The sequence below is a fragment of the Apodemus sylvaticus genome, chromosome 19 (assembly GCF_947179515.1).
Source record: "Apodemus sylvaticus chromosome 19, mApoSyl1.1, whole genome shotgun sequence".
NCBI lineage: Eukaryota > Metazoa > Chordata > Mammalia > Rodentia > Muridae > Apodemus > Apodemus sylvaticus.
Genome location: NC_067490.1, coordinates 2,451,668 through 2,476,505, shown reverse-complemented (window position 1 = coordinate 2,476,505; position 24,838 = coordinate 2,451,668). Strand labels below are relative to the sequence as shown.

The 24,838-nt window shown below is 47.3% G+C and overlaps 1 protein-coding gene across 1 annotated transcript; it reads right to left on the bottom strand.

Annotated features, from left to right (window-relative positions):
• Positions 1-4,002: 4,002 nt before the first annotated feature.
• On the bottom strand, positions 4,003-16,106 carry LOC127669418 (H-2 class II histocompatibility antigen, I-E beta chain). Its single transcript, XM_052163357.1, has 6 exons — positions 15,942-16,106; positions 9,172-9,441; positions 5,758-6,039; positions 5,037-5,147; positions 4,626-4,649; positions 4,003-4,327 (listed from the first exon to the last, which is right to left on the bottom strand). Exons 1-6 carry the CDS (start codon positions 16,030-16,032, stop codon positions 4,314-4,316), a joined length of 792 nt encoding a protein of 263 aa, XP_052019317.1. The 5' UTR covers positions 16,033-16,106; the 3' UTR covers positions 4,003-4,313.
• Between the last annotated feature and the right edge of the window lie 8,732 nt (positions 16,107-24,838).

Here is a 24,838-nt window from a genome sequence, read left to right as displayed (position 1 = left end):
GGTGCTTCAACCTCCTGTGAACCTGTAAGGCTGTTTCCGCAACGCTGGATGACTAGGTTTCCCCTGGCACAGATTGCTGATGTGCTGCCCTCCTCTTGTGTGATTGGAGCCCTGCTGTGTCTTGCCCCAAGCAATGTAATACTTGGGTTGTCTCAGTAAACCTGGTGCTCCCCGTCTGCTCTGTCATTGAGCGAAGATGGCAGCGGGGAGTCTCTCCAAATGCTGATCACCACGTAGGGCACAGGACCCATGACCAGCTGGCACACATACGAACCACCAATCTGCCAAGGTCCTGGTTGCAGGCAGACCCCCGGCTGATTGCGCCCCCAGAGATCTTAAACTCAGGATATCTCAGTACCTGTTGATGCCTGTCTGCTCTGCCATGGAGCAAAGATGGTGGAGGGCAAGAACCAAATTTTTTGATTCTTTGTATTGCCTTCTATTATTTCTTTCTATATCTTGCCATCTGCTCTTCTTATTAATTTTTCTTGTTGCTCTAGAGCTGTCGTGAGTTACTAAGTTACTAACATGATCTCTCTCCTATTGTCTGATGTAGACACTTACTGCTCTGAACTTGCCTCTAGGAACTGCATGTTTTGTTACCTATAGGTCAGATACATTGAATTCATTTCTGTTCAATTGTAAAAAAAAAATAATAATAACACTTTAAAATTTCTGTATTGTTCCATTTTCACTAAGTAGTGAATGGTTCAGTTTCCATCAATTTGTATCCTTTTGGCAATTGTTGATATCTTGATTTAATCTATGGTAATCAAGTAAGAAGTGGAAACTTTGGTTTCTTTGTAAACTCTGTTGTGTTGGATGGTGTTTTGCTGGAGCAAACACATGAATGAGTGTTTTCCTGAAGCAGACTTAAGTGAAAGGACATTTTGCTAAAGCCAACATTAAAGCTAAAGGAATGTTTATCTGAAGCAGACACTGTTGAAAGGGTGCATGAAAGGACACATGATGAGGGATTCTTCACTAAGATACTTCATGTATCTATTAGTCTGCCTTAGCTGAGCTCCACTAGTCCGAACTCCATATAGAGAAATGCAGCAAAGTTTCTCGAGTTATACTTCTTGCCTTTTCCTCAGACTAGGACTAATTGGCAGTGATGTCAGCTACTATAGACTCACTTGCTGAAGTAAGACTCATGGTGAGGCATGATCCGTGGAGGAGATGGGGTGCTTGGAAAGAATATACATAGAACTCAGTGAACCATGAGAGAGCTGGCAGCTAGAGCTAGCTGTACAACTCTTGTTGATCTCAAATCTTCAATGATTTTCCTTTCATTGAGAGAGGCACAGCCTAGAACGTCTCCTGGAGTTTCTGGTGATCCAAGTCTCTCCTGCTGACTCATGCTGATTCAACTGAGGCCAAACTGTTCCAGCTTGGTCTTGCTACTGCTGCTGCTATCCTGACACTACTGAACTGGACTGTTTGTGTATACAGGAAGTGTCTGTGACATTTTATGTTATTTCATTATTAAGAAAAAATTTGACAGTGAGACGGGTCTGCTCTGGACAGTTTCTCCATTCTCCTTCAAAAAAAAAAAAAATTGAACATCTTTACCTCCAGATGAGGTTGTTTCTCATGGCAAGATAGCCACCTGGCAGAAATTGCCTATTTCATCCTCAGAGAAAATACTTTCCAGAAAAGGACACACTATGAGAAATAGTCGACTTATAGCTCTGCCAAGACAGGGTAAACAGTTCTTCATAAACCTGCTTTACAAAGGTCTGTCAGATGACTGATCCTGGGCCTGAAGGCTGACGACAGATGCTACAATGTTATAAGAAATTAGGGGGCTCTCCAGGTAGTCAGCTGTCTCTACATTTAAGTTTGGGAAGCTGTCTTTAGTGCTTCCCACATATCCAGGTAAATGTTAAGTTGTTCTTGGATTTCTGACAGGGTTGAAGACCAGTTTTAGTCTCATAATCAAATTCAAGTTGTTTGTCATTGAGAGAGAAGTTATAGAGTGGAAGACAGGGTGGCTTTATAGGCTAAAATCTAAAAAATCCAGGGTTAGAACCATAATTCTTTACGTTATGAATGATGGTAGAGTACTTTACCTAATTGACAAATAAAATAAAGTAGATGTTAATTGTATATCATACTTTGTAGTTCACAGTTGTTATGGTTTTGTTAAATTTATGTCTGAGAGATAGTTTTTTATTCTTATTACTGGAGAGAAAATGTGAGATGTAGAGGGTGGTTCTGATGCTAAGGTCCTGTTACCCAGTTGGTCTCTGGATCAATCAATAAAGATACCAATGACCAATGGTTGAGTAAGGGGCAGGACACTTACAGTTGTATGGGAGTTCTCAGGGAGAATCTGGAGAACCGGGGAAAAAGCAGGAGGCAGTAGTAACAGGAGATAAAGCCAATCAGCCATGTGAGTTTTCAGTTGGACTGGCCAATGGCCATTCTATCCAGTTATGCCTGGGGTGTCAAGGGAGGTTTAGGAGCACCCAGCCGTTGAGTTAGCAAAGGCATTTTAACATTAACTGGTGTGTGTGTGTGTGTGTGTGTGTGTGTGTTGGTTTTTATCTGTGGGTCCAAGGGAATCTGGGTGACGTCTAGTTGTATGGTTCACCCAGAGCTTACAGCAAGGTAACAAAAACTACACACTACAGCTTTCATCCCCTGAGCCATCTCCCTGCTCCTTATAGATTTGTTTCCTATATAATTTCTATAGGAAGCTCATTTCCCTCAGGAGATTACCTGTCAGCATATTGACTTTTGAGTCATCACATTTGCTTGACTCATCACTATTTGGTTTCATTGTCCTTGGACTGTTATAGTTCATGCCTTTTTTTTTTTTAATGTGCATCCTTGTGTGTGGAGGCCAGAGCAACGCCTCAGGTGTCCACAGTCTGGCTTATGGAGTGGAACTCTACAGCAGAACCGTCCAGATTCTCCAGCAATGCGAGTACCTTTCTCCTCCCGTCCAGCTGTTCCACAGAGCAAAGGGCAGAGCCTGTGGGATGTGGAGCATGGCCCTGACTGTGTTCTCACAGACGGTTCAAGGCCCACAGCAACCTCTCCCTCCTCTAACAGCCTCTCGTGGATGGAGTAAGTGAGGGAGAGGGGATTCTCGTGTGCTTAAAGGACTGTGCCTGTGTTGATCATGTGTAGTGTTCTTAATCCAAATCAGAAAATGCTCTAATTGACAGGTAATGAATTAAAATTTATTTCTTATACACTATCTCTCATTCTTTTGCATGAATATTGGGTTCTTCTTCTTCTTCTTTTTTTTTTTTTGGTCTTTGATTGTGACTGTGCCCTGATTATTTTTCCCTCTTGAAGGAAGAAAGTATTTTAGTGGATCCCATAGTTAACAGACTTTTAAATCAAAAAGACTTTGAATTTTAAAAGAGATTAGATATTTTAAAGGGATTGAAATTTTAAGAATTTGCAAAGACTGTGGGATGGTCTAAGGTTATTTTGATCTTGGGGATGAATAAGAAAGTAAAGTTTGAGGCTTAATAGCGATGTGTTTTTGTGTTAAGTTGACAAGGGAATAATTGTACTGACTGGTTTTGTGTGTCAACTTGACACAAGCTGAAGTTATCACAGAGAAAGGGGCTTCAGTTGAGAAAAATGCCTCCATGAGATTCAGCTGTAAGGTATTTTCTCAATTAATTATCAAGGGTGGAGGGCCCCCTTGTAGGTGGTACCATCTCTGGACTGGTGATCTTGGGTTCTGTAAGAAAGCAAGCTGAGCAAGCCAGGGGAAGCAAGCTAGTAAGTCACATCCCTCCATGGCCTCTGTGTCAGCTCCTGCTATCTCACCTGCCTGAGTTCTAGTCCTGACTTCCTTTGGTGATGAACAGTAACATGGAAGTGTAAGCTGAATAAGCCTTTTCCTCCCCAACTTTTTTCTTGTTTATGTTTCTTCAGGAATAGAAACTCTGACTAAGACATGTGAACAGTGTCTTATAATTTATCCTTCTTTTCTCTTTGCTATTTCTTCTGCTTAAAACTCTATGAAGCAGATCACTTTCATTGTTTATTTGAGAAAAATGTAAGAAAGCATATGACAGCAGACTGGCTCAGAAGTGCCAGACAAGGGCAAAGGTCAAAAGGGGGCAGGGGAGGTGAGGAGGGGACCTTCTTTCTGCTCCCAGGGGTGCAAGGCCTGGCCAGGTGCTAAGCAGCCATCAGGAGCACAGATCTCCAGGGTGGAGAATCAGGAGGAGCCAGGTCCTGGGAGAGCACTGTCTCTGGAGGAATGTGGGCCAAGCAGGACATGTGTTCATGACATGGAGACAGGGGAGAACTCCTTCCTTCAGCCTGGTCACGTCACCTCAGCTCAGGAGTCCTGCAGAGCACAGAGGACAGGGCTGTTTCCAGATCTAACTCTGCAGTGGCTTCTCTGACCACCTCAGGCCTCTCCTGACAGCATGGCAGTGAGCAGAGAGGAGCTTCTCATGCCCCGAGTCAACGCTGCTTCAGAGCAGAGGCCTCCAGTAAGCACAGGGAGCAAGGCTCAGTGCACACGGCCTGGCCAGACCCTGAGACCTCCGTCTTCCCCAGTGTCTGCCCTGTGTCCATCACCCCAGCCCCCCACACTGTAGGGAAAGCAGATCTGTCTCTGAGAGAAGACTGAGGGGTGTTACCTGTTGGCTGCAGTCCAGACTGTCCTAGAAAAGAGAATAAAATGGATCCTTACATGGAGGCAGATCTGTCCCCAGGCACGTGTCCCCAGACTCTGAGCTGCCACCTGAGATTCCTCTGCTAACCCTGCCCTCAGCACACAGGACCAAGAGGAGCATGGGCAGAGGGAGGCCTCAGGGAGCTTCAGTCACCGGCAGTGCCCATGGCTTCCCCAGTCTTCCTCTGTCCTCAGGTCTCAAGCCACAATCACCTCGACTTTCCCAAGTGTTGTCATCCCTCCTCAGGGTCAATCACGTAACTCCAGACTGTTGCGTTCAGAGTCCATTGAAACCTGAGGTCAGGGAGTCCTGAGACCCAAGCCGTGGCTCTTCCCTGATGTGATATGCAGCTGTGGTCCCCACCGGGCTCCTTACCTTTCTGGTTCCTGAAGTAGATGAACAGCCCCGCTCCGAGGAAGAGCAGACCCAGCACGAAGCCCCCGACTCCACTCAGCATCTTGTTCTGTGCAGATGTGGACTGCGCCTCTGACATAGGACAACAAAGGGTGGAGGGTTTAGACCAAATGCCACGTCCACCCAGGACCCGTGAGACGCAGAGCTTTGCGACCAAGGAAGACGCGTGTTCCAGAAGAGCTGGAAGTGAACACTCCTGGTTGGATTGAAAAACCAACCAACCAACCAACCAAAGAGAAAGAGCCTTAAATATGGCGACCCTGAGCTGAGCTGAGCTGACAGGAAGCCGCTGAGCTCTGGGAGTAAGCAAAGGCAAAGCTGTGACTGTATGTCCCTGGGGTCAGCCATGACCCTGCACTGCTCCTTCTCCATCTTCATCACCAGCAGCAGCAGAAACACAGCCCAGTCACAGGCAGAGGCTGCAGCCAGGGCCAAGTAGATTCCAGGACCTGTGATGTCACTGGCAGCCTCAGATCTGAGTGTTTGGGGGCATAACTGCTTCCCAGGGGGGCAGAGGTGCTTGTGGAAGCATCACACACCTACCCTGTGAGCCCTGCTGAGAGACAGGACAGCGCATAACCAGAGGAAAGAGTGTGTGGGCTGAGGAAGTTGACAGGCAGGGATAAGCCACGCCCCCTCCCTGGTGGGCGGGCATTCACAGAGACCGGAAGTTAGCACTCACTCCACTCCACTGTGACAGGGCTGGTCAGGCTGGGATGCTCCACCTGGCAGGTGTAAACCTCTCCACCCTGAGGAACCGCCTCCAGCATCACCAGCGTCTGGAAGGTCCAGTCTCCATTTTGGATCAGGCCTGTGGACACGATGCCATTCTTCTCCTCCTCGCCATTCCGGAACCATCTGACTTCAATGCTGCCAGGGTAGAAGTCACTCACAGAGCAGACCAGGAGGTTGTGGTGTTCCAGGGGCTGCGTCTTTGTGGGGTACACAGTCACCATGGGCTCAGCTAGAGGAAAGAGAGGTGAGAAGGAGCCGTGAGGGCGGAGCTGTCCTCCCTGTGGGCTGCCTGCCTGCCTCCGCCCACCCAGGCTGGATCCAGGCAGGTGTAAGGGTCCACCTCATGGTCGCCCAGGACTTAGGCTCTGTTTTCACAATGTACTGTCAGCTCCACTCTCCGGAGGAATCACCAGCTGCAGGTAGAGCTCCAGGCAGGAGAGACAGCCTCACCTCTCAGCTGTGGTAATTTAACCAGCAGCTAAGAGACACCACATGTACTGTGGGTGTAAACACAGGGGTTCTCTTTTCTTGTCTGTAGATGGTGACAATTCTGTGTTTGAGGCAGGAAAACTTACTGAGTTTCTATTTTCTCATCAGTTTTGACAAAACTCTAAATAAATTAACTTTGCTGTATATGACATCATTACTCTTTTACTTTCTTCTGCACAGGGATTCTCGGTCACATCAGCAGGGGCCAGTGTGAGCTGTGGGGATTGTGGGCTGAGCTGCAGTCTGCACCCTGACCCACGCAGAGCACTGGACACGCAGCTGATGGCAGTGCTGAGGGAGGATCCATCCCAGCTGAGGAAGCTACGCCATTTTCCTTGTGCTGTGTGATATTTTGTTTGTTTGTTTTTTGTTTTTGTCTAAACAAGACATTGTAACAGCCATTCATATAACCCATTATTGTAAATAATCTCTCCATCCCTTAAAATTACTTTATAGAAAGCTTCATTTTCTTCATTTATTTTCAGTTCATCTCTACAATCTTCTGAGGCTGAGTGAAGAAGCTGTCGTCCTACCGTGAGCTGTGATTGTGTCCCCACCCCTTGAGTTATATAATCAAGGCTTGGGGGAGTTTCAACATCACAAACTGTCCTTGGTAGTTTTATGTTGAATTGACACAGCTAAAGTCACTTGAGAGGAGGTAACCTCAATTGAAGAAATACCTCAGTAAGACTGGGTTGTAGGAAAGCCTGTAGGGCATTTTCTTAATTATTGATTGATGGGGGAGGGCACCGCCCACTGTGGGCGGTGCTGTCCCCTGGCCTGGTGGTCCTGGGCTCTATAAGAAAGCAGGCTGCCAGGCCATGAGGAGCAGCCCCTCTGAGTCAGCTTCTGCTTCCATATTCCTGCCCTGCCAGAGCTCCTGTCTTGACTTCCTTTAATTATGAAAAGCAGCTATTAGTGTGAGCGGAGGAAGCCCAAGATCAGTTGTAATTGGGCTGTGGACCCACAACATCCCAACCTTGGACTTTAGACTTAGGAAGTCCAACTCGGTCCCAGCCTCTGCCTAGGAGGACCGAAGAAAGGCCTGGACTTTTCTTCTCACCGGGGAGAGTTCGGACACCTTTGACTTGAACCGACCCCACCACCCACCACAGTTGTAGCCAAGGCTAGCCGGCAGGAGGCCGCCCCACCCTCGGATCTGGTAAAGGCTGAAAAATAAAATGTATACGAGGTCTAAGACTTTGCTGGTGCCGCCAAAGGATCTTGCAGCAACATTTACCTAACTTTGGTTGATCTCAGACATTGCCTCCATCCAAAACGCCAGATTTTCCAAACACTGCTGACACACAGGCTTCAGTCTGCACTTCCTGGATCCAGGTTTTTGGGAGCAGAGCTCTGGCAGCCCCTCCCTTTGTCCACAGCAACACCTTCGGCTCAGTGGGGGTGCGCAGGTGGATCCAGGGGCCACCACCGTCCCCGCCCACCTGTCATGTGACCTCCCTCCTGTCCCTATGCAGTGCTGCCAGCTCTGAGTGGCAGCCGCAGTGGAGGACACCACCATTGGCTTCCCTGTGCTGTCCCAGCCCCGTGCGGCAGCCTGTGTGCATCCCCGGTGGACAGCAGCAGAGCGCCACTGTGGAACAGAACATGGTGCTGGGCGCGCCCGCTCCCGCTGCCCACAGATAGCGGCCAGCAAGTTCCGTGCTGGAGCAAACGTAGCTGCAATAGAGGCAGGAAAAGGTGCAAGCCAAACAGTGACTGTGCCACTCGCTGCTCAGCCTGGAGTACTCCAGGAGGACAGTGAAAACCAGAAGGTACGCACAGACAAGACTGACTGGTCGCCATCTTTGTTGGGGGGGGGGAGGGAAATCATAACTTCATAGCCATCTTGGTTAAGGGCAGTCCATGAACGGCAGCCATCTTTATAAAGGGCAGTCACATCACTGACTGGGCCATCTGTGTTAAGGGAACTATGTCTTCACCACCATCTTTACTGAGGGCTGCCAGGTGTTTTCAGTACCTTGCTTACACAAAAATCTAAGATCTCTGTCTTTTAAGCTTATAGCTCTTTGGATAAACTAAGTCATACAAACAACTACAACGGTCTGTAATGATATAATAATGTACTATAATACGGTAGGATCAGCAAAATATCCAGTCCCTGTGAACTGTGCCATGATTAAAAATGTTAATTTAAAAGCTTCATTAAGTCCCAAACCTTACAGGTATGAAGGCTAAAGTCCTAGTCTTAAGAAAGCTACTAAATTATTGTCAGTTGTTAATGATAATTTTAAAATGCCATCAATTTTTAAAGGGTCATGCCCGTCCAGGGCACCTGCAGAACCAGCTTGTGTATCTCTCAAGAGAGTCGGAGGCTGGTGAGGTGGCTCAGTGGTTAAGAGCACTGACTGCTCTTGCGGAGGTCATGAGTTCAAATCCCACCAACCACATGGTGGCTCACAACCGTCAGTAATGAGAAACAAATATGAGCTGGAGCAGGAGGGAGAAGGGAAGGGGCAGGGTGGTGGAAAGAGAGAGGAAGTTTTTGAGTTGCAGCCTGAGGATCAAACACCGATCGTGGCTGAGGCCTCGCGCCCACGGGGCGGGTCTCCCCTCGCGCCCCTCTCCCTCTGGGCCGAGCTCACTGTGGGGCGCGGCTTTACTTTCCTCCGTCCGCCCCTTCGGGCGGCCCTAGGCTTTGTTCTTGGGCGGAGAGGAGATCACAGTTAGCGGCAGGGCTCCGCCTGCAGCGGACGAGTGTTGCTCCGCGGCCATGAGGATGCGTTAAGCCACCTGTGGCTCCAGGGCCGGGAACCCAGCAGCCCTGCGGCTCCTGCGCATGCGCCCCGCTCCCGCCGCGCCCCGCAGTCCCGCCCTCCCCGCGGCTCCGCCCACCCACGCGCCGTCTCACCTTTCCGCGGCACTAGGAAGCGATCAAAGATCTCGTAGTTGTGTCTGCACACCGTGTCCACCTCGGCCCGCTTCTGCTCCATGAAGTCCTTCTGGCTGTTGTAGTACTCGGCTATGCCCCGCCCCAGCTCGGTCACCGCGCGGAACTCGCCCACGTCGCTGTCGAAGCGCACGAACTCCTCCTGGTTGTGGATGTATCTCTCCAGAAGCTGCACGCGCTGCGTCCCGTTGTGGAAATGACACTCAGATTTAGCTTGTTCCAAATACCGTGCTGTGGAGACAAGAATTTTCTTCTTCTCCGGGGACGAGACGCCCGAGTCCCCCTCAGCCCAAACGGACAGACCCAGGTTCCCCCAGCTCACGTCCGACGTCATGACAACTAATGGGACAAAGGACACACAGCAGCCCCACTCCAGGCTGAGCAGTCACCACTGTGTTACCGAGTGAAGTGACGGGGGAACTCGGGAACCCGCCTCTATTCCCTGGAGAGACAACAGTCCTCCCTTCGGTCCTCTCCCCTCATCACTGCCTCAGCTCCCGAGCGACAGAGAGGTCGAGCGGCCATTTTATCCCCCACTGGATTCTTCTGTTTTTTAAATGAATCGTTTTATTATACAATATATTCCGTTCATAGTTTACCCACCCTCGACTCCTTCCAGATCCTCCCACCTCTCCGACCACCCAAAGCCACACCTCGGCCCCTTATACATTAAAACATAGTCAATTAGGACAAAACAGCAACAACAAAACCAGGATGAGGCCTGGCGGTGGTGGTGCACGCCTGTGATCCCAGCACTTGGGAGGCAGAGGCAGGCAGATTTCTGAGTTCGAGGCCAGCCTGGTCTACAGAGTGAGTTCCAGGACAGCCAGGGCTACACAGAGAAACCCTGTCTCGAAAAAAAAAAAAAAAAAAACAGAAAAAAACAAACAAACAAAAAAACACAGGATGAAACAAAAAAAAAAAAAAGAAAAGAAAAGAAAAACCATAAGAAACAAAGACACAGATTCAAACACACAGGAATAACATAAAAACCACAAAATGTGAAACCATAATATAAGCAAAAGATCTGTAAGCCAAAAACAAAAACAAAAAACCCAACTCTCTAAGAATACCATTGAGTTCACTTTCTGTTGGACCATCTGCTGGGCTAGGGCCCTGCCTGTGAGTGTGGCTCAGACAGTGAGAGTCTTTATTTTTGAGACTGTCCTATAATTAAATCAGTTCCCCTGTTCCCTTTTCCTCCCCCTGAACCATTCTATGTAAACCTCCATGTTCTCTTTAAAATTAATGGCCTGATTTGTCACTATTGTTCCATACAGACATATATATAGATATACACATACATATACATGCACATTCCTTTTTTATTGAAAAGGGAAGTAAAAACACTTTATGATAAAATTAAGGATTTACATGGAAAATATTTCATATAAACACGTTAAAATTGACAATTTTCATGAAAAATTAAAGAGTAAAGTGGTAGACATGTAAAACATTGTTAAATTAATTGAAATATGGAATAGAAACATTGTATGATAGAATTGAAGATTTATGTGGAAAATATTTCTGATGAAATTGTAGTGAAATGTAGAAAAACATGTTAGAATTGAAGATTATCATGGAAAATTTTATATAAATATAATAATGGTAGGCATAAAAGTATTCCTAAGTTGATTAAAAGTGGAATTATAAACATTTTCTGATAAACTTGAAGGTTTACATGGAAAATATTTCTGATAAAATTGAAGATATATAGAAAAACATGTTTAAAGTAAAGATTATCATGGAAAATATACAGATAAAATGATAGGCATAAAGATAATTCTAAATTGATTGAAGGTGGAGTTATAAACATTTTCAGATAAAATTGAAGATTTACATGGAAAATATTTCTGGTAAAATTCAAGAAATATATAGACAAACACATTAAAATTGACTATTTCATGGAAAATTTTACATATAAAATGGTAGATATAAAAACTCTCTCTAAATTAATTGAAGGTGGAATTAGAAACATTTGTGATAAGATCAAAGATTTACATTGAAAACATTTCTGATAAAATAGAGGAAATAAATAGACATTAAAATTGAAGATTATCATGAAAAATAATGCAGATAAATAGTAGACATAAAAAACATTACTAAATTGATTAAAAGGGGGAATTACAAACATTTTCTGATAAAATTGAAGATTTACATGAGAAATATTTTGTTAGTCTATGTCTTTTTATTGGGGAGTTGAGTCCATTATATTAAGAGATATTAGGGAATAGTGATTGTTGCTTCCTGTTATTTTTGACGTTATTTTTATGTTTGTGAGGGTATCTTCCTTTGGATTTGTTGGAAGATCACTTTCTTGCTTTTTCTAGGGTGTAGTTTCCCTTCTTGTGTTGGCATTTTCCATTAATTATCCTTTGTAGGGCTGGATTTGTGGACAGATATTGTATAAATTTGGTTTTATCATGGAATATCTTGGTTTTTCCATCTATGATGATTGAGAGTTTTTCTGGGTATAGTAGCCTGGGCTGGCATTTGTGTTCTCTTTGGGTCTGTATGAGGTCTGCCCAGGATCTTCTAGCTTTCATCGTCTCTGGTGAGAAGGTTGGTGTAATTCTGATAGGTCTTCCTTTATAAGTTACTTGGCCTTTTTCTCTTACTGCTTTTAATATTCTTTCTTTGTCTAGTGAATTTGGTGTTTTGATTATTATGTGCCCAGAGGACTTTCTGCTCTGGTCCAGTCTGTTTGAAGTTCTGAAGGCTTCTTGTATGTTCATGGCCATCTCTTTCTCTAGGTTAGGGAACTTTTCTTCTACAATTTTGTTGAAGATATTTACTGGGCCTTTAAGATGTAAATCCTCGCTCTCATCTATACCTATAATCCTTAGGTTTGGTCTTCTCATTGTGTCCTGGATGTTTTGAGTTACCAGCTTTATGCATTTTGCGTTTTCTTTGACTGTTGAGACAATGTTTTCTATGGTATCTTCAGCACCCAATGTTCTTTCTTCCATCTCTTGTATTCTGTTGTTGATGCTTGCATCTATGACTCCTGAATTATTTCCAAGGTTTTCTATCTCCAGGGATGTCTCACCTTGTGATTTCTTTATTGTTTCTACTTCTACTTTTAAATCCTGGATGGTTTTGTTCAGTTCCCTCACTTGATTGTGTTTTCCTGCAATTCCCCAAGGGATTTTTGTACTTCTTCTTTAAGGGTTTCTACCTGTTGACCCATGCTCTCCTGTATTTCTTCAAGGGAGTTATTTAAGTCTTTCTTGAAGTCCTCTAGCAGCATCATGAGATATGATTTTAAATCCAACTCTTGCTTTTCTCTTGTGTTGCGAGTATCTGGGACTTGCTGTGGTGGGAGAACTGGGTTCTGATGTTGCCATGTGGCCTTGGTTTCTGTGGGTAGGGTTCTTGTGCTTGCCTTTTGCCATCTGGTTATCTCTGGTGCTAGTTGGTATTGTTGTCTCTGGCTGGAGTTTGTTCCTCCTGTGGGCCTGTAAGCCTGTGTCCTTACTCCTCTAAGCTCAGAAGTGAAAGCACTACTGGAAGATAACTCCCTCCTGGTGTGCTGTACACAGTAGACTGTGGAGTCTCCCGGCTCCCTGGTGCAAATGGCAGCAGGAAGACTTCCATCCCAGCTGCTCCACTGATCTTAGGCCCTGTGTGCTCCTAGCTGGTCCCCTCCAGAGAGAAGGTAGAGATCTCACCTCTGAGCTCAGAAGTGAAAGCACTGCTGGGAGAGCTCTCTCTCTCCTGGTGGGCTGTGCACAGAAGGCTGTGGAGTTTCCAGCTCCCTGGTGCCTTACATGTACATTCCTAAATACATAAATAGATGCTCAACATAACATCTGTACGATGTTACTTGTATGTATGTTTTTAGGGCTATTTGGGACTGGATAACCAATCAGTGTGCTCCTTCCTGGGGAGACTATTTCTCACGCGCCCCCCCCCCCGCCCCCCGGAGACCTCAGCTGCCTGTGGTTCCTTGTGTAGGGTTACAGCCCTGTAGCTTTCCCTGTCACATGCTCAGGGTCAGGGCAACTCTCCCCTGCTCAGATAAGTCTCAATGTTTCTGTTGGTCCTGCAGCACAAAGGGGAAAGTGACCCGTTTTCATATAAATGAGAACAGAACAATCCTGTCACAGACCATGCAGGACAGACAGGTGTTGGCGTCCAGAATCAGGTCACTTCCCCAAAAGCAGCGCCCTGCATGTGTATCTCTTGTATTCCAGCAGCACAGGGGCCCAGCGGGGTGTGCCCCCTCCTAATTTCACACCTGCCCCACCTGGAGGGAAGCTGGGAACCAGGACTCAGCAGCTCAGAGGACACCTCCCTGCCCCCTCTGAGGCTCAAGCTCCTTAACACACCGCATAGAACACAGGAAATCTTCCTCAATGCCCGCCCTGTGCAGACCTGCGCTGCCCATGGGAATCCAAAGAGGAGAAACAGATGCCTCCCTCCATGTCAGAGCTTTAAACTGTAAAAGTGGGGAAGAAGAGGGGTGCAGTTCCACTAACAGGAAGCCTTGGGTGACAGGAGGGGCGGGGAAGCCCTGGGGAGTGACCATGAAGAGATGTCACAGACATGAGCAAGAAGAGGGTGGTGGCCGCAAATGTCAGGAGAGGGGAGACAGGGGAGGTGGGGACACCTGTCAGCTGAGGTAGCACCTCATGCCAGCACTGAGTTCATGAACAACAGAGCACAGGGCCTCTGTGGGCAGCAGTGAGAGGTGAGACTTTGGGGATCAAGAGCAGCCACAACTCAAAAGCCTTGGAGCTGACTGGAGCTTTCTGTTTTTCACTAAGAGGAAACTACTGCAAAAGTTTCTGGAAACTGAGACCATGATCCCAATACTGAGCCACAATCTCTTATCTGACTTACAGATGCAGAGAATTCACAAACCAGACTCTTTTAAAGTCAGGTGTCAAATGTGACCCTAGGGGAAAGGTTAGGGTGTGTCTCCACGCTCTGCTGGGTCAGTCAGTCAGGGGAGTTCTGCTAGTCTCGGTAGAGGAAGGCGCATCAGATGGCTGTCTTTCCATCTTCATGTTTAATCTCACTCAGACAATGTGCAGGAGATTTGTTAAAAGCAACTGAAACAAAAGTAAGCCCTGGACATCTTCATCTCACAGACGCTCAGAGGCACGAAGACGCTTGGCCCATTTGTGAGAAAGATTTGCAGCAGCCATCACTGTGGCTCATGGCTTTAAAAAAAAGGTCGCTGAGAGAATCAGAGATGAAATCACTCGTCCCTGTGTTTGAGACAACACAGATGATAGTGAGGAGAATGGGTTTGGTTTTTATAAAAGACAAAATGGAAGAAAAAGGACAGATCTGGAAGTCATAATGGTCCTTGTGACAGACAGTGATGCAAAGGCAGGAGCCTGGTCTGTGGGAGGTGGCAGTGAGGTGAGAGGCAGTCTGGAAGCTTCCATGTGCCCTTTGGTAACAGCTTACAGAGAGGAAGCACACAGTGGGCAGGTGGTTTACACAGCCTTCCCTCTCAATCCTCAGACAGCTCTATGAAAATGATCGTCCCTCCCACATTTTACATTTTAGCCAAAGCAGAGAGGGTCAGAGGGCTTGCCCACAGTCCCAGCATTCTGGGATTAGAGATTATTTTTTAATTATTTATTTTCATTTTATGTATATTGGTGATTTGCCTGCATGTGTGTCTGTGTGAAGATGTTGGAACCTCTGGAGCTGGAATTTGGACAGTGGTGAGCTGCCGTGTAGGTGCTGGGAATTGAACCCAGGACCTCTGAAATCACAGCCAGTGCCCTTAACCACTGAGCAATTTCTACAGCCCAAGGTCACAGATCTTAACAGTGTTACAAACCCCATCTTTTATCCCCCATGCGCATATCACAGACTTTGATTTTTCTGTGTGTGATGAAGCTAGGAAGGGGATCATATGATGCAAAGAGAAGTCAGGTCCTTTTCATGGGCTCAGGGCGGAGAATGTGGGAGAAAAATAAAATACAAATATCTTCAGATCACAAACACTGAACCAGCTCTAACCTGCCCCGGGGTCTCAGAAGGGGCCTCCAGTTCTTTAGAGCAGCCCACAGCTGCCCATCATGTCGAAGGCCATTCACAGATCTAAGAACCTCAGCCTTAGCTGTGTGTGCTCCTGAGGACAAGGAGAAACACCAACCACCACCAGCAGAGCTTCCGCATAGGAACAGAGCACAAGCACTGGGGTCAGGGAGAGAAAGAGGAAGCCCGGGGTTCAGCCTCAGCCTGCAGAGGAGGCACAGGGATCTCCCTGCGATGCCCTCACTGCCCCTTGACTCTATGACACTACCACAGAGATCTTTTGATTAGATCAATGTTTTACTTTTTTTTCCCTTAAAACAACAGAAAACATATATAAAATATAGAATAGAAAAACACATAGTTCTATTTTTAAAGAGAGACTTCTTTGTCTGGCATAGCTCAACACAAAGAACACAGGGCCTGTCTCAGAAGTTAATGTAACATCATGACTTATCGATCTCCCTGGAGCCCTAAGGGAATCTGACACAAGGTGTAGATTTTACTGGGAGACACTTGAAAAGCAATGGCTGATACACAGGGGCCTCTCAGACAGATCTGAGAGCACAAACATGCAGGCTTCTGTTAGGGGACAGTTTAGAGTTCATGTGAGGATTGTGCATGGACACAGAAGATATCAGTAGTTTCAGGGAGTCGGCCCGGACAGTGAGGAAGTTAGCTCCTTCCTTACCCACCCCCAGCAGCCCAGCACCTGAGGTCTGTGTACTTACGTCTGGGGTCTCTGACCAACGCCACGGGAGGACTCAGCACTGTCAGCATCAGGATCACAGCGGCCACGCAGGGAACTCTGGGGAGCAGCATCGTGCTGAAGGAGAGGAGACACAGGAGTCAGAGGGGAAGACAAGCTTCAGACTGTAACTTTATTCTCTTATTGCTAAGATAGTAAGAGCCAGGGGATTCACTGCTCTGCCACTGGATTGGGTAAGGCCAGTGCTAGGGAGCCAATCAGCATCAAAGGAGACCAGCATCATCAGTTGCTAGTTAGAGATTCAGTATGAAGGGCCCCTTCTGAAACTTGCAGTTCTCTTCACTGAAAGAAAACCCAGGCCTGGCTGGTGGCCCATGCCTCAGATCCCAGCACTCAGGAGGCAGAGACAGCTGGATCTCTGTGAGTTAGAGATCAGCCTGGTCTACTTAGTAAGACCCTGTCTCTAATCAGCAAACAAATAAACAACAAAAACCAAACGAAAGGAGACCAGGGTTTTGCTTTGGGGTTCTTATTTTTTGTTTTTAAAGAAGAAATGAATTTGGAAGGGAGACATGTTGGAAGGTTCGAGAAGAAGCTGGGAGGAGGTAGTGGGTGGTGGAGAGGATCAAAGTACATTGTGTACACATATAACTTATTCAGGCTATAAATTAGATATCGTTTTTAAAGGGATCATTTTATTTCCTTTTCTAATGCTGGATCCAGTTGCAGCTGAAACACTTTAACCGGGCCGCGGGGCTGGGCCAGCTCTGGGATGGTCAGTCATTCAGCAGTTTGAGCTCTGGGGGAGTTTCCTAAACAAGGCTGTTGGGACAACTGTGTTTGAAGCTGTGTGGGGGCAAAGGAGGTAAAGGAAGACTTAGCCTGGTGCTTACTGCACCTCAGCTTGATGGTGTAGATGCTAAAAGTGACTGAGGTGTGTCCATTTCGGGGAAAGTCGCCACTATCTCTAGAACTGAAGGCTGTTTCTGTGGATGCCTGGAGGAGCAGCCTTCGCTGGCAACTGATGACGAAGTGGAATTCAGCCTCTTGATTGGACAGTGGAGTCTGCACTTCTTTGGTTATGGAAATTCTAACAAGCTAATGGAAAAGTAAGGTTAGTCATGGTGTAGTCCTGACATAAGGGGCGTTTCCAGCTTGACCCCTGAACTGTTACTGATTTCAGTGGCACCCCCAAAGTACAGAGGGTCCCTGTGGTTATCCAAAGCCCAGTCCTCGAGGGAGACACTCTGAAGCAGAGGCTGGGCATCCTGAGGGGATGAGGGTGGGGTTCAGTTGAAGTGTGCAGAGAGAGAGAGAGAGAGAGAGAGAGACTCTGGGGAGTGTGGAGAGCACGGCAGAGCTGGGTCAGGACTGAAGCAGTTCTCTGACTTGCTGGGCAGCCTTGGGAGATGTGTCCATCTGCCCATTAGCACAACAGGCTGAGGTCATATGTAGAATTGTCATGGATGCTCAGGGAGGGAACTGGACTTCTCACAGCACTGAAGATCAACGGGGAAGAGTTTTAAGTTCTTTCCCCATCTAGATCTCCTGTCAGCTGCTCTATGACAAAGCACCAACCTCCTTAAAGTTTAATCTAACACTGGGCAGATTAAAGCCCTAGGGGTTGAACCCAAGACCGCATGCATGCTGGGCAGACACCTCCCACTGAGCTACAGGTCCAGATCCCTCTCTACTTGAGGCAGGATTCATTAATTGCCCAGGTTAGCCTTGAACTTGTGATGCTCCTGCCTTAGCCTCTGGAGTTGCTCAGATCACTTGTGCTAAAAGGCCCAGGTGGGAAGATTTTTATGTTTTAAATTTTTATTACATGTATTTTTCTAGTGCACGTGTGTGTGTGTGTGTGTGAGAGAGAGAGAGAGAGAGAGAGACAGACAGACAGACAGACAGACAGACATGAGGTGGTCAAAGTTCATGTCTGGCTTCCTCCTTGTGGGACAGTGAGCTAACTCCTCAGGCAGCAAACAGCTTTACCTGCTGAGCCTCCTCAGCAGACATTTGGAAGGTTAGTTTTCAGAATCTGATTTCTCTCTCTGACCAGCAGTAATTGCATGTGCTGTGGACATTGTAGGACCTCAGCCCTGGGCTGGGAAATGGCTCAGCTGGTAAGGTGCATGCCGTGCAAGGATGATGTGGGGTACACAGCACCAGCATAAGAAACAGGCACAGTGTCCTCTTCTAGACCCCACACTGGAGTGGCTGAGACAGACAGGTCCCCAGGGCGCAGTGGCCCACCAGCTCAAAATCTCTAGGTCTCTTGTGATAGACCCTGTCTCAAAAGAAGGAGGTTAATAGCACCTGAGGAGAGACACGAGAAGCTGCCCTCTGCCCTGCACATGGACACATACACACATGTCCATAATCTGCACACACACATGTTCATGATCTGTGCATGGACACACACACATACACACACACACACAGAGAGAGAGAGAGAGAGAATTGGTAAGCTTGTTTACCCCATCTTTTCAATCCATTCTGTAAGATGAACATGCAATGTTTGTTTTATTAAATAAATGCTAAAGTATTTACTTCGCTCATAGTCCACCCCAGATGATGAATAGGCTTCTAAACAACAACATGAAATCAATATTTATTCACGTTGACGACATTTTACATAAATAAAATCAACTTAAATGTTTTTGAGTTTGTTGATGGATGGAGGTATTGGGGCATTTGGCAGCTCTCATAGGCTGATGAAGGAAGGCTCTTGACAGGAGCTGGGCCAGGCTTGCCTCACGGTTGGGGACTGAGGGAAGGACAGGAAAGCACTGTTTGTGCAGGAGAGTAAGGAACCGGTCTCGAGGAAACCCAAATAGAGGAAACTGTAAGTAGTAATTGGGTGAAAACAGCTTTACAAAAGACAAACATTGTCTGTCTCTCTCCCACATACTCCCATGTCTGAATATCGAACATCAGAAAGTATCGACATCAGAAAGTGTCAACATGTTGTGTGTCTGCTGTAATCACTCACCAGCCAGCGGGGTTTAAATGAGGGGCCGATACATGTGTTACACATGCGGCCTCGCGCACACACTCAAGTCACAATTGTCAGTGATCCCTGTGAGTTCAGAGCTAGGATAGAAAAAGCTGACCGAGCTCTGACGTCACAAGACGCTGGGACCCACAGTAAAAACATTCTAATAAAATTGATAAAAATAGTGTAACAAGATGTGTATTAGACATGTCTATGGGAACTGATAAGAACACAAGGGGGTTCCTATCTTTTTTTTTTTGTCTTTCTGTTCTTGGGACTGAATCTGTGCCCCTGAGCATTCTAAGCAGATTCTCCAACCCTGACCTGGTTTGGTTATTTTAAAATGATTTTATTTATTTACTTATTTATTTGGTGTGTGTGTGTGTGTATGTGTATGTGTATAGTGTGTGAGTATGTGTGTAGTGTGTGTGTGTGAATGTGTGTGAGTGTGTGTGTGTGTGAGTGTGTGTATAGTGTGTGTGTGTGTGTGTGTGTGTGTGTGTGTGAGTTGTGTGCCTCATGTGCACAAAATGCCAGTGGAGGAAGAAGGCATCGGATTTCCTGGAGCTAGAGTTAGAGCACCTTAATGTGGTGAGCTCGGGTCCCCTGAAACAGCAGAGCATGCCCTTAACCACTGAGCCATCTCCCCAGCCCCACGGCTGTATTACTTTTTCAGACAAAACAGAATGGTTAAAATTAAAACCAAACCAAATATTTACATTAAGAAAGATTTAGCTGGACATGGTGGTTGTCTGCAATCCCAGCACACGGGAGGCTGAGACAGGAGGACTACTGCGAATTTGAGGCCAATCTGGGAGAGTTTCAGGCCATCCTGGGGTGCAGAATTAGACCTTGTCTGAAATACCCCCTCCACAAAGGAGGATTTGTATGGCTGTGCTGCAGAGGAGGTGAGCTCTGGGGCTGGTGAAAAGGCCACGTCTCAGGTTGGTTAGGGACAAGAGATAGTGGAGAAAGAACAACACATTAAAGGTGCGTGTGAGGTGCGGGCGGGGAGGGGCTGGGCGGGGAGGAATCCTGACGAGGAGTAGGAAGTCCCTAAGCTGAGGTGGGTGCTCCGTGGCAGCTGCTGTTGAAGTCCATTATGAAAGGTGATGAACTTTTGGCAAAAAAATAAACAAACAAACAAACAAACAAATAAATAGCTACATCTTTCAGAAAGGTGGCACTAGTAGAAAGAGTGTTAACTGGTAGAACCCTCGCAGGAACGGCTGTTGGGAAAGCGCTGGACGCAGCGACTATAAGAGCACACAGGAGGGAGACTTTCTGCGCTTCTCTTTGTTTCTCAAGGGTGTTGTAAAAACTGGGCTGCAAAATATGGGACGAGTATAGGGGCCTTCCCTTCGTAGGTGGCACCCAAAGGGACCAACCCTTCCTTTAGCAAGGTGAGGTTCCTGGATTCGGTGAGACACTGGAGAGGAAGTCACTGGAAATCCCCTCCTGTCTCAGGTAACTCCCGTGACCAATGAGGAGGGGAGGGGAGGCAGCGTCAGCTGTCTCCAGCAGACACGCGTGACCAGAAGGTTCTTTGTGAATCTGGAGAGAAGCTGGCTGTGACAGTTGAAGTTGACTTTGTGCATTGCTCCGCGTTGGAGTTTGAACTTAGAACCTCACAGTTCTAAGGACTCTACCGCTGAGCCCTCTCCCGGGCCACATGCTTATCTATTTTTTATGGCTGAGAATTTCCTTCCATGGAAGAATTAGGACCTGACTGACAGGCCTGTGAGGAAAGAGTGTCCACTGAGTAATGCAAAACAGGCTCTTACAGACAGACAGCGCTCAGGGGCCAGTACCCATTTCCAGGGACTCATGACACATGCACACACACACACACACATGCACGCAAATAAAACAAATCCTTAAAGTATAGATATTTATAAATTACAGTGAAAATACAGATTACAACATTTCAAACTAATATTTAAAAACATAGAGAGGGCTGGAGAGATGGGCGTAGCTAAGAGCACTGGCTGCTCTTACAGAGGAACCAGGTCCAGTTCTGAGCACACATGTGTTAGCTCATAACCAGCTGAAACCACCCAGTTCCAGGGGATCTGATGCCCTCTACTGAGTTCTGTAGGCAGAAGGTATACATGTGTCACACAGACCTTATACACATCAAAATGAAGGGAAGGGGAGGGGAGGGGAGGGGAGGGGAGGAGAGGAGGGGAGGGGAGGAGAGGAGGGGAGGAGAGAGGAGGGGAGGGGAGGAGAGAGGAGAGGGGAGGAGAGGGGAGGGGAGGAGAGGGGAGGGGAGGGGAGGAGAGGGGAGGGGAGGAGAGGGGAGGAGAGGAGAGGGGAGTGGAGGAGAGGAGAGGAGAGGAGAGGGGAGGGGAGTAGAGGGGAGGGGAGGAGAGGAGAGGAGAGGAGAGGAGAGGAGAGGAGAGGGAAGGAGAGGAGAGGGGAGGAGAGGGGAGGGGAGGGGAGGAGAGGAGAGGAGAGGAGAGGGGAGGGGAGGAGAGGGGAGGGGAGGGGAGGAGAGGAGAGGAGAGGAGAGGGGAGGAGAGGAGAGGAGAGGGGAGGGGAGGGCAGGGGAGGGGAGGAGAGGAGAGAAGCAATGGAATGCATTCAAACAAGCTAGACCTCTTGAAGGAGCTCATTTGCATAGTGAGTCCTGAAGAGGGGAGGGTGGTTTAGCTCAGGCGGAGCTACCTGAGCAGGAGCAGCAGGGATTCTCCTGGGAAGATGCAGTGAACTGGGGAGAAGCCCAGACCACAGACGTCATGGGATAAGGAGGCCGCCCAGGGGAGTGGTCACTTACTTTGGAAGAAGCTGATCTTAGATGAACAGCGCAGTTGTAAATCGTAAACCCCACAGCTGGGGCTGCAGGTGTGTGGTGTTTGGGAATCCCCGAAGGGAAGGCTCTGTCTCCAGGAAAATGGTGTCAAAGGATACTGTGGAACCTTTTACAAGCAGAGCCAAGTCAGAACCCGTTACTCAGGAGGTTGAGACAGGAGGCTTGTCATGAGTTCCAGGACAGCCTGGGCTATATAGTGAATTCCGGGACAGCCTGGGCTACAGAATAAAATAAACAAGAAAGCAAAGTCATGAGAGCTGTTGGGAGGAATTGAGGCTGTGAGGAGGCTGCGACCTCTCAAGTTCTGAGAGACCCTTACAAAGGGAGTGTGACTGGCTGGCCTCTCTCAGTCTGCCTCTGTCTCTGTCTGCGTCTGTGTGTGTGTCTGTCTCTCCGATGTCTGTTTCTCTGTGTGCGACTCTGTCTCTGTGTATCTCTGTCTCTCTCCCTCCCCCCTTCTCTCTCTCTCTATATATATACATATATGAATATACATATATATATATACATATATATATATGTATATATGACTCTGTCTCTCTCTGACTCTGCCCCCCTTTCCACTTCCCTACCACACATCTACAACATTGCCACCCATATCTGCTGTTGGTCCCTCACCGTAATGAGCCAGTGTGGCTGCCTGAACAAGTGTCTCGACAACTATGGGACGAGCAACCCTCTTTTCTACATCAGCAGCCTGCATCCCGCATTTCCTTACAGCGATGGAATGCCGAGTGGGAGCAGTTTCCTCAAGGTACACAAAGAGCATCAGCACTGGCTCTCCTGCAAACTCGTGCAAAGCACTCCTGAGGAGCAGGAAGAGAAACTGAGGCACTAGACCTCCTGTGGAGGTAGCATCCAAAGACTCAGTCTTGCGCTTCAAACTGCACCTCTTTTTATAAATTTTTTTTACTTTCATTTAGTTTGCTGTATCACCTCATTTCATTCTCTCCCTCTTCTAACCTCGCACATGTCACCCCGCCCCACTCACTCTCAATTCCACAGCTTCCTTCCCATCACTGTAACATATATGTGTAAAACCTAACAAACCTGAGCCCATGCAGTGTTGCTTGTATGTGGTGGTTAGGGGCAAGCACTTTGGCAGTTAAGGGACTCCACCCCTGGGGGATAAGGATTTTCTTGCAGCAACCAGCAATTGCCTGGAGCACTTACCTTAGGGGGTGGAGCCCTGTGAGATTTCCCCTGTCCATGTTAGCATGTCAGCTAGTACTAGCACTGGCTGTTGTTTAGGCAGCCACGTTGTTGGAAGTTCATAGGTACAGAAAAGTTGCACTTTGTGGAAACCTCTGTTGCTGTTGGTTTCTTCCCTGTGCAGCCAGTGGTGGAAGCAGCTCGTTAATCTGCAGTAAATGATGCTGTTACAATAACCCTAGGATTGGCTGGCTTCCAAGACCCCAGGGGACTGTAGAGTAGGGATGGCTGATGTGGGAGGCGGCGGATCTAACACCTGGGGTGAGTGGGAAGAAACAGGGTGTGGCTGCAGACTGCTAAGAACACCCCACTGTTCACTTCAAGCCTGACTCGACTGGATGTCAAGTATAGAATGGGGCGCTCGGTCATGAGCTGTGATGGACACCCCCATGCAGCACTGGGTGGAAGGGGGGTGGTGGCGATGCTGGTGTCTCATTACTGCTAGGAAGTTAAAACCTCTGAGACAAGAGACTGAGCGAGGCACGCCTCCCGCCTTCTGTCCACGGAAATCTCAGCATCAGGAGCAATGCCGAGAGATGTAACCCGCAGGTCTCAGGAGGCGATCACCTCATTCACTCAGGTAACAGCCTGCAAGTGACGCTTCACACTGCAAAGTTTGTAGGAACAAGAGAACTGCATCCTGACATCTAAAAAAAAATATACAAAGGTAGTATGGTGACTCACACAGCTAATCCCAGCAGGCAGAAAGATTGCCACCAGTTCAAGGCCAGCTTTAGCTAAATGTGAGTTCCAGGTCAGCCTGGGCTAAAGAGTTAGGCCACATATCAGAAAAAAATAAATGAAAAGAAAGAAAAACAAAGTAAAAAAAAGATATTTATAGCCCTTTTCCCTTTGCAAGTATGATATTAATGCACTGATATTCCAATTGTGCAAACATTCTCCAGGCCAGTGGCATCATAGATGTGACTGGGGTCAGCACATCTCATTTCCTGAGAGTCCAGGGCTAGTGTAAGGGCTCTGTGCCGACATGCATAGAGAGCTGCAATAGGTTTGTTTAGAAAGCGAAGTAAGAGTACAGATTGGGGCTATGAGGTTGTAAAAGCAAAGTTGTTTTACTATGAATAAGTCCATGGGAACAATAAAGATTTTTATATTGGAGATCTGTGTGCTGGAGAGATAGTCTGTGTGTAGAGTGCTTGCCTAGAGTGCATGAAGCCCAGGGTTCGATTCCCCAGCGTCACGTGAGCCTGGGGTGGTCGCACACGCCAGTAAGGACAGCTCTGGGGAGGGGGGGCAAGAGAATGGGAGGTTCAAGGTTGACCTCGCCCCACATAGTGAGTTTGAGGCCAAACTGGGATACAAAGCAGAAAGAAGAGAAATGCGTATGTTTCAAGTTAAGAGACCAGCTGGGGCAAAGAAGAGTGGGCCATGCAATGATTTCACAGGGGTGACACAGGGCGTGTCACCACAGGGAGAGTCCTGCCGTCCTTAAGAAATGGCAGGAATACACAGAGTAGAAGCAGCCAGCAAAGGCAAATGAATCCTGTAACTGCAGACACCGCGAATCAGCGGGAATCATTCCGGATCCCTGGGTAGGGCTAGGAACTGACGAGTGGAACTGGAGGGTTTGGATTTGCTGAGCGGCCAATATTCTCATAAATTGTACTAGAAAATATAACTTGAAGAAAAGGAAAGAATGAGCCTTTCGTTCGTTCCTTCCTTCCTCCCTCCTTCCCCCTCCTATCTTTTTTTTTTTTTTTTTTTTTTTTTTGTCAGAGGTGGCACCCACAGGTCTCACCCTCAAATCCAGAATCCACCTCGTGGGTCTCAGTTCTGGCTAGCTAGTTCCTATTTGGGAAAACAGTCCAGCATTTTCTGCACTGACGCATTTAAAAAAAAAAAAAAGGACATCTTTGGAAATCCCCGTCGAACATCG